Source organism: Macadamia integrifolia, chromosome 10 (assembly GCF_013358625.1).
Source record: "Macadamia integrifolia cultivar HAES 741 chromosome 10, SCU_Mint_v3, whole genome shotgun sequence".
NCBI classification, from domain to species: domain Eukaryota; kingdom Viridiplantae; phylum Streptophyta; class Magnoliopsida; order Proteales; family Proteaceae; genus Macadamia; species Macadamia integrifolia.
This window is the reverse complement of record NC_056566.1, coordinates 13,701,087-13,711,508: the sequence shown is the minus strand read 5'-3', so window position 1 is coordinate 13,711,508 and position 10,422 is coordinate 13,701,087. Positions and strand designations below refer to the sequence as shown.

At 38.7% G+C, this 10,422-nt stretch overlaps 1 protein-coding gene across 2 annotated transcripts in view; it reads right to left on the bottom strand.

The window, feature by feature from the left end:
- Window positions 1-8,231, bottom strand: part of LOC122091913 (uncharacterized protein At5g19025-like) — a 14,591-nt gene extending 6,360 nt beyond the window's left edge. Inside the window, exon 1 of one of the 2 annotated variants that reach the window (XM_042662157.1) lies at window positions 7,204-8,231. In XM_042662157.1, the coding sequence (XP_042518091.1) occupies window positions 7,204-7,859 (656 nt within the window). In that variant the 5' untranslated portion in view covers window positions 7,860-8,231. The remainder of the gene's footprint in view (window positions 1-7,203) is intronic. The other variant, XM_042662155.1, reaches the window with a different exon arrangement.
- Between the last annotated feature and the right edge of the window lie 2,191 nt (window positions 8,232-10,422).

Here is a 10,422-nt window from a genome sequence, read left to right as displayed (position 1 = left end):
TTTTTTTTTTTTTTAAGTTCATGCAATGGCCGGCACTTGTACTGCAACAATCGATTTCAGCCCCATTACATGGTGATCCAGCGATACTGGCTTATGAGAAGCGGCCATCGTTGCCAAGCTCGATTGATATACAGAGAACAAGCCGAGAGAGAGAGAGAGAGAGAGAGATGATGGGAGTTGTTGCTGCTACTGGGATTGTTGAGAAGTAGAAGGCGACCTCATTGAAGAAGAGGATGGAGGATTGTTCGATGGAGGTGCCAATAATGGAGATGGCGACAGAGCCATCGCAGACATTTGCATACCGATAGCAAGCACAAATCATTCTGCAACTCCTAGGGTTTCAACGTCAATATTTGGAGGACCAGAGGACGCCAAGATGAGGTTTTGGGTGACTGAAAACCATTATAGCTGTCGACCATCTTAAGGTTTGAGAATGGCTAAATTTTTCATAGGTTGTAAATAAATAGGATTCGAATTCTGCAACTGAACTCTAGATTTTTTTCAATTTCAGATTCTATTAAGTTTCAATTTTTTGTTTAGAGAAGACTGTAAAGAAGCATCAATGGAAGGGTTTTCTACGATCTGATGCGTTGGAATGGAATTGCTTAGTGAAGCTAAAGAGATAGAGAGCTCCTCAATTCATTTTCGCAGGGAGGGCGGTAAACAGATAGAAAGGGTTCTTTCTCAGGGTTTAATCAGGGATCATCGGTAAAGTCACACTCAATGAGGGTATTTTGGCCATTTGTGAAAATAATGGTCAGTTACATCATCACTCAACGGATTAAACTAACGGTGTGGGTGTGTTTGTAATTTTTCAAATATGGAGGGGGTGTTTGTGTCATTTGTAAGAGTATAGGGGAGGGCATTGATTTGAAGGCAAAGTTCAAGGGGTGGCGGAGTAATTCTCTCTCTCTCTCTCTCTCTCTCTCTCTCTCTCTATATATATATATATATATATATATAAAGGGCACTGAAAGGGAATAACAGAAGAAGAAAGAGGACAACCTCCCTAGGAGAAGAGAGTTAAAAGATTGATAAAGATTTACAAAATGATGATGTAGAGGTCAAAAGAATTGGTGATAGAATTATATATACATATATATGTATACATTCTGTTCATATCATTTCTGGGTTCCTGTGTTCTACGGTGAAACAGTCCCTACTCTTGACACCCACATGTTGAGAGCATCATCGATTAGGACTGATACTTGAGGGCTTGCCTCCCCACCTTAGGGCAAATCAGGCTACAGAGTTTTAGAGTTTCAGACCTCATAAACAGAGGGCTACAAACCGAAACTCAAATCTTTCCTCCTTGACTTACCACCAGACCTAGGATGCAGAATTTTCCCTCTCTTATCTGATGACCTTTGGGACTGTGGTTGGCTGGAATCAAGAGGCTTTAGAGACGATTACCTTCTCCTATAATTTTGGCTTGGTTGGACTATTGTGTGGAGAACTGAAAGCATCGCAAGCTACCAGCCTTTCCCACTGGTTCTGTTCATTTGAGGCTTGAAGACAACCTTCAAAACCCATCACCTCTAAAGGGAGGTTTTAAATATTGCCCCCACTTTAACCTTTCATTCCCTTTTAATTTTTATTTCTTTCTTCTTCCAAGAATAAAAACCCCCCAAAAAAAAAAGAAGAAGACATATGAGCTATTCCTCTTACTTCTTGGTCCTATTGTTAGGATGACTTCCATTAATTACAAGATTGCCATTGGTTCTTAAGTTTGAGCTATTTGTTAATTGTGTGAGCCCCTAGCCTGAGTTGTTGGGCTGTGCCTCTTTACTCTTACTTTTATAGCTCATCTCTTCATTCCCCTTTTTTTTGTTTGGACCACAGTTTTCCCTACATTGTTTTGTATCGATCCAAGTAACCAACCCCATTAAGATGGGATAAGGCTGAGTTCGTTGTCGTATAATCCTTAGCCCCATTCTGTAATAACAGCATCTAGATTCCAGAGAGTTGTTGTGCCTATCACTATCACTATGTATCAATGTGAACATATAATATTTGTATGCATGTCCACGAATCATACAAATATACACTATAGAAGTTGTCAGACTTTCTTTTGTCCCCCAAAATCAACTTCGCACAAGTATTGACAAGAGAAACAACAATTGATCGCCTTGCCTAAACTTGATATCTAAAAGCACACTTATTCTTACCTCTCCCCTACCTCCCCAAATCAACAGTTGAACAAGCTAATATGCACCATTTTTCTCGATAGTACTACGTAAACCAATCTTTCTAATCCATGCCAAAAAAAAAAAAAAATTCAAATCAATTTCAATCATGTGAAGCAAAGATAAAATCAACAATGCACCCCTAAAGCATATCCTGTTCTTAAAGTCCATCTTGTTGCAACCTCATTATAAGCTTATCAATTTATTTGTACCTAGATGACATCAAAGATAAGGGAAACCACATTTCATAAGATCTGTACAATTCTTGCATCCTTATTGTAGAGACAGAAAATGTTACTAAATTAACAAATTACCTAATGGAGCAAACTAAAATTAATAGGATCTAGATTTCAGTGCTGGTTAATAATCATGTCAGATAGGGAACGATGTATATAATGCCCGCATCAGTCCAACAAAAAATTGTATACAGGGACTGCTTTACGACTAAGTGGTAAATTTCAGCACTGCTTTTGATGAAGTATTATCAAATGTAAGATTCTAATAAATAATCGATGAAGTGATAAAACCAGTCAACCCATGTGTTAAAACCCATCCATACCAACCAAAAATCTAACCTAACCAGCTGATAAAGCTCATTATCAAAGTAGCAACCTATAAGGTGAAGACTTCTCTATGGTAGGTTCCCAATTTGTTATATAGCTCCCATTAGAGTGTTAAGTTTGCTAAACTAATACAGATGGATACCCCCACATGTTAAACCCCATCCATACCAACCAAAAACCTAACTTTTTTTCTTTTTTGGATGAGTAAACCCAAAATAATCACCTAGGTAGCAATCTATAAGGTGAAGACTTCTCTATTGTAGGTTTAATCGTTAGATACAGAGAAAAATGCAGCTTCCCCCATCTTGTTCTAAGCTCCCATTAGAGTGTTGAGTTTGTTAAACTACCACATTCAGATGGATATCCCATAGATAACTAACCATTTACCTGGCCAGGAATAGTAAACAGGGTAGCATCCCAGACCCACTAGAACCCAAAACCCAAGATATGATATTGTCTGGGTATGGGTCTTTGGATACCTGGGCCAGCCCCAGTGACACCCCATCGGGTGGTGACAAGTTCAAAATTACAAACATATATCAACAGGAGTTAATAAGTTTATAATACAACAAGTTAACCAACAACAACAAACTCAGCCTTATCCCAACTTGATGGGGTTGGCTACATGGATCCATCAAGTAAGAAGAAAAGAACAGGTAAAAAGTCCAAACAGAATTGGGAGAAGGAAGAGATGAAAAGATAAGAGTAAGAGGAAAGAGACACAGCCCAACAAGTCAGGATATTTTGTATGTATTGATACAAGTATGTGGTGATCTAAGCAACTCTCATTATCTGGTCTAAGAAATAGTAACATGGACAAAACACGGGATGTACAATATATCTCACTGGTATAATCATAGAACCAAGTTGCTAATTTTCTCTTGCAGCAAATTTTGGCTTTGAGATGAATATTCTACCATGCTTTTATGATATTGTCCTGGTCGCTCAGATTCTAAGCAAAAAAAGCAAAAAAAGCAAAAATTCAAGTTTGTAAGACAGGATATCTAAGAAACTCTGCCACGTTAACTTCCATGTCACTTTGTGCTGCTTCATTGTTACCACCATTTTCTTGGAGAAGAGATGTAGCACCGAAATGGATTGTCCTCTGAGAACTTATCCATAATTTTAGCAAAGGAGAACCCTACAAGGATTTTTTTTTTTTCTTTGTTTTGGGATGGAAGTAAAATTATTGATACAGCCTAACCAGCTCATGTTCCATCCAGACTTAGCTAGGCTTAGGCATGGCACCTGACCCATGTGGACCACTAAACCCTCACACCTACTTTAAAGTAAAAGCATGTCCGTAGTTATACCTAACCCGTCCACATGCTTGAATCTTCACCCCAACCCATTCCATACCACAAGATTATTCACATGTTTCACATAGGTCTAAATGCTTTCTTTCATATTTTTAAACTATTGCATATTTTACATTAAAAGTTTTTATCGCTCACTGTCAACTCAGCTTCCAAAACCTCAAACTAAATACCTAGGCTTGGCTAAGCAAATCTATTCTGCCACTCCACCCTGCTGAAGGCTATTTATGCCGTTACCAATAATACTATACGGAGAATCTTAGCCATTTGAATAAGACTTTGTCAGTTTGTCCAATGAAGGATCCAAGGCATACCAGGATGTTTCTACTATCCAATGAAGGATACAAGGCATACCAGGATGTTTCTAACCATCCCTGAACAACAATTCTCCACTAATGTGGAAATTTCAGTGCAAAAGCACTATGTGATGTCACTCATGTGACAAAATAAATCACTTGCTTGGACTATACTCTAATGGAAAGGTTTTCCCACAACGCCCAAGTACTAATTTGCGCGTATGGGAGCCCCCAGTTACGAATCGTAAACATGGGGTTCATGGAGGGGGGAGAGAGGGTGTGGGAACAGGGACCCTCACTTTTTGTGAGAACATGTGCGAAAGAATCCACACGGGACGGCATGCAGATATTTTGCCTATACTTTAAACACAATTATCAAACTTTCAAGATTTTTTTTTGGGATAAATCAGGAAATTTTATCAAAGATAGAGCAATAAACACAATCAAGAGTAGATACAAAAGATGCAAAGCTCATAACAGCACGAGGGGGGGGGAGGCTGTACCAGCCCAACCTCTTACCTAACATTCTCATGCCTATAAACTATATCCACACCAAATCCCAAAATCTATTTACCCTTAATTGCCAGCCTACAGGCAGCCAGACATTGATGCAGATCGAATGAATCATCTGCTGGTTGTGGGTTCAGATCAATGGAAGAGAAGGATAAGAGGAGGGAGAAGAGAGGGGAGAGTGGGAAATAGAGGCAACGACCTCACTATCAAATAAAAATAAACCAATTCCTTTCATAAATTATGGGGGCTGTTAAGCCTTTACACCCTAATAATAAAATTGACTCAAAAGAGAAGACCAAATAAAGTTCCAAACTGTCTAAACTTCCCAGCCACAGGCTGTAATTGGAAATACCCCATTTTGATAAGACAACTTAAATAATAAAGAAACAACCCAAAACAGAAAATAAAACTGGACCCTACAGCTACCAATCGATGTTCTGATGTGGCAGTATCCTAAACTAAATAAAATAATAAAGAAACTTCCTCCAGCCATAGACTACTTATGAAAGGACCTAACTAATCAAACAGAAAAAGGAACAACTCCTCTAACATTGAGAGACTTGGAGTGTCCTTTGTCAGTCCACTATACAATAAATAAATAGAGAAATAAACCCCCACAACTTGGAGTGAGGATAAGGGTTCCCAAACTTTAAGAATCCTATAACCATCAGCCATAAAAACCCCCTTTCATACGCAAGTTATAATATGAGTCTAATAAAATAAAGCTGAAAGGGAACGAATAATATCCTAACCTATCTTAACAACTTCATTTAAAAAAAAAAAAAAACCTTTGTATTTAGGCTATATTCTTACAATACAACCAAAATACAAATCAAAGATCCAGAATAAGAGACCAAATCACATCCAATGGTGGTGGCCATGCTCCTGCATTAGACATTCCCACTATAAGCATCATATGCAGCAACCAGAATCAGCCTGCTTATCTTCCAAACCCTCAAGACTTACTAAGAGGGTACAAAATATTTACGAGAGAGAGAGAGAGAGAGAGAGAGGTCTCAGATAAATGACGGGTAACAAAGGAATACAAAATAATTCGAAATGCAAAGGGTTTTGATCTTATGGATGGAGTTGATTATCCAAGTCGCACTACCAACACTCCATGCAGCTGAAATTGAAGTTTACTTCATGAATAAATTAAAGTGACCCCAGAAAAAATATGAACAGCCAACAAATGTTAAAATTGAAGTTCACCTCATGTAGAAATTAAAGTGACCCACTAAAAATATAAACAGCCAACAAATGTGCAAATTTATGAACCCACAAATGTTTGACCACAAAGGAGAGTGAATATCAATAACTGTACATAAATAATAGTAACAAACCGCCCTCACCCTGAGTGCACCCATGAGTATGCCCAAATGATTGTGTAGTCAGCTCAACAGATCCCATAAATTCTTTGAGTAAGAATATAGCGTCTGAATATTGCTTTCCAAAAATGAAAAAAAAAAAAAAAACACAACATGCATGTGAGTATGTATGAAACAGAGAGCAAAATTGCATATAAGTGGTTATAGCTGATTCAAACAGCATGGTTCTAATATCAAGGAGTGAATCAGCCAGAACATCATTCCACACCAACCATTTCAAGGACAACAAATTAGAATCGTCATAAGATCAGTATATTGGAAGAAGAATTATCAAAACTATGAAGTTCCTATCTATCAGCTTGCCGCACCATACATCTACGAACTAAAAACTGCTCTGCGTGATTCCACTTTGTCGCTCGTTATTTTACAGAACCCATCATTTACCCCATTAAAATGGCTAGTACTATCATAAATGTAGACTAATGCAAACAATCATAACTGCAGAAACCTGGGACATATTGCGCCCGCAAAGTAGAGTGAAACCCTATCTATAAAACAACGTCATGGACGCAAAATAATACAGCAAACTGAAAACCCTAACGAAAAAAGTATAAGCTTCGCGTCCAATCTCAGCTAGTAGAGATCAAATGCATGCTATAAAGAGCTTCGACAAGCAGGCATTAAATCAAAATTGCTTACATGTGCCGTCTGCTCTGACTCGATGATCAAAACGAAAAATACAAAACGTCTGCTCTGACTCGATGATCGAAATGACAAGTACATAACGGAAATAGAGTAAGAAACAAGAAGAAAAAAAAAACTATATTCAATCAACATCGAACATACAACTAAGCAATTCTGAATGTTATCTTCAATTCAACATGCAACCCCAGAATAGAGAGGGGGGTGGGGGGGGGAACACGAAATTGAAATCAATTAATTGAGAAGATTACAGTACGTAGAAGAATTGAAATAAATCCAATGGGTAAAGGGGGGCTCACTTCTTGTGCCTCCGACCACGCTTGGGGCCCCAAGCCTCCAGCTTGGCGACGGGGCAGCCGCACCTTGCTCGAAACAGAAGCACCGCCCGTCCGTTGGGGGGTGCCATCTTTCTGAGCTCAGACCTCAGACAATCATAATCAGGATTCGCCTCAGACCCACCTTTACAGGGCAAATTATCGATCTCCTTGGAGGAAGATTTTAAGCAATCCTCAGTCTGCAACTGAAGATCAAACTCCATGGCATTCTTCAGACCTTTACAACCAGGATTCTCACATTTCCTAGACCTGTAACTACAACAGATCTCAACAGAAACAACAGCAACAGTGAAAAACACGAGAAACCCTAAAATGTAGGGAAAAGGGGACTCCCGAAAAGCAGCGGAGTGGGAGACAAGGAGAGAAGGAAGGATTTGAGAGAGGGACCGGAAGATGTAAGAGAAGTATGAGGTAACAAGAAATGTGCAGGAGAAGAGAACAAGAATAAGAATGAGAATGTCTAGGGTTGCAGAAGGGGAATGCTTACAGAGAAGGGTATTGGAGGTGGAGCTATTGGGGTTTGTGGATGAAGAATTTCTCTTGTTGGGTTTCTGAGAAGGCGAGGAAGAAGATGAAGAAAAGGTGGGCATGGCGGTAACGGAAGAGAGAGGGTGGAGCATGTTAAGGTGTTCTGTTTGATGAAATGCTTCACTGGTAAATTAGCATAAGAGCCACAGAGAAAGAAAGTGAAACTCTTTCGACTTTAGACTTGTTAGAAGTAGCCAGGTGGTGTCTTTTGGAGTTTAAAGACTTAAAAACCTAGAAGTAGTTATGGAATTTACCAAAGTTGCCATTGTTCACTTTCGAAGGTAACAGAACTGTGTGGTTGGTAAAACCAGAAGCGAAGAAGAGATTCATAGCTTCCATGTCTCTGCAATATAGCTCAACAATGGTGGTGGTGGTTGAAGTTTCAGGCTTTCGGCGTCTCACTGTATCGGAGATCAAGGGTTTCGGAAGCTGTGGGCGGCGAAATCGATCAATTTGTTGGATTTCAGATTTATTTCTTAACTATTTCAATCTAAATCAAATCTCTTTTTCATGCTACATGGCGGCCCTGTCAACTCAAACGGTTTACTTGCCCGCAACTTTTATCATGCATTGAAATTATTCTAAAATTTTTTCACCAAACAAAAAAATATATATTCTAAAATTTACCCTTCCCCTTCCCCCCCAAAAAAAAAAATTCTCATATCAATTCTCAATTATACACATTCATCTCAATATCATCAACCCAATTATAATGTTTCTTAATTAGCCAACATTTTGTGGAATCTTATCCTCTCTAACGGGAGAAAGCCAATCACATCCAACGATTGATAGCACATAAGGCACGGATCCCAATGGGCTCCATCGGATGGGTATTGGACTCTCTCTCTCTCAATCCACATTCTGCATCATACATTTTTTTTTTTTTGGGTAAATTCTACATCATACATTAGCAAATTATATGATTGTCTTATAAAATTTTCTTTTAAATTTTAAAGAAACACATAAGTTGCACAAGACTCTAGAAGCACATTTCCACTTCAACCATCATATTTTAATTTTTTGTATAATATCATCCCAAACTTCTCGTTCTTTATTTTATTTATGAATTAGTTATTTCAAGTGCTCTCAATGTTGGGGATACAATGTCTTAAATTCCATATGTGGTAAAATTATATCATAATTTCTTATATAGGGTTTCACTATATATTTATTGCGAGTTTTTTGTAAGCAAGTTGAGAGAGGTGTAAAGACAAGCATTGTAACCCTATTATTCTCCATTGATATTGAAATAGTATCTCATCTTATTGAAGACGTAGGCAATCTTGCCAAACTTCATAAATATGTGTGCGTCATGTGATTATTTGTTCTTGTTTTCCCGTTCTTATATGCATCATTTTATTTGGATTGCATTTCTGCACTCAATGATTTCCAAGGACAAGGACGACATGGAATGTCAAGGGGTATGCAAGATTTAAGAAGGAGAAGAAATTAGGAGTGAGATGCAACTGGGGGTGAAACAAGGCCGGGTTGGATTGGGTTGCGATTTTTTAAGGTTCACTTAACTCAACCTAGGCCCAACCTTGCCGAGCTCATTGCAACACAACCAGGCCCCAGTGGACTCTGATTGGGGCGAGTTGTGCCAGGTTGGTCCTAAGTAGCCCTGATTTTTGCTGGCTGGGCTCAAGGTCACATTGAAAAAAGTATATCAAATATTGGAAGTAATTACTAATTTTTTGTATTTGATGAAGTTATAAGATTTCGTATAAACTAGGTATAAGAATAAATGACCCATATAATAAAATGATTGGATGACAACCCTAAATTATATTATATAGATTGAGATTAAACTCAATGTCAAACTAGGCTTTCGCCTGAACCCATACCAGACTGGACCCAACCCTAAACCACCCTTAAGATAAAAAATCGTAACCCAAGTTCAGGTTCAGGGCGGATTTGGGCCGTAAAAGACAACTTACACAACCTAGATGCAACCATCTCTTAAACGTAGTGTTTAGACTTTAGACAGATGAGGTCAGTTCGAGACGGAAACTCTCGTACAATGGCTCCAAGAAGTTAGGCGCAGGGGTGAAGGTTTGATCACGGGACCTCGCTTCCTGAAGTGGAGTACCGTGTCCCCTCCAAGCCAACTGCGCTAACTCCTTGGGGTTTGACAAACATTAGTTAATCGGTGGATTTAGTGTCTGACTATTTTTGTTAGACATTAATGATTAAATTGACGAAACTCACTAATTGCACCTTCATTGTGAGGGGAGGGAGGAATCCGATCACCTACCCATATGTGTGTTGTACATGAATGATAGGCTTGTATTTTTTAATTTTATTTTATCACTCGATCAACTCTGTATAACACTTTGGGGTATCTCTTTTGGTCCGAAGGTGTTGTGTTTTACCCTTGGGCTTGGATCGTAATTATAACTTGATATATGAATGAGGGTCATATGGTTATCTTTTCATGAAATTTAAAACCCACATGCATCTAATCTTTCATGTGGCAAGACATAGTACCTTGTTCGAGGAAAATATTGTTGTTTATGAAAACTACTAACATTTTTTTTTTCAACTCAACCTAGCTTTGAGTTTGGATCCTTTCCTGTGAGCGGTGAGCATCCAATGGCTGGGAGGGCCCCCGGCATGCGCCCCAACGTTGGATGCCTCATTGTTGCTCACCACAGA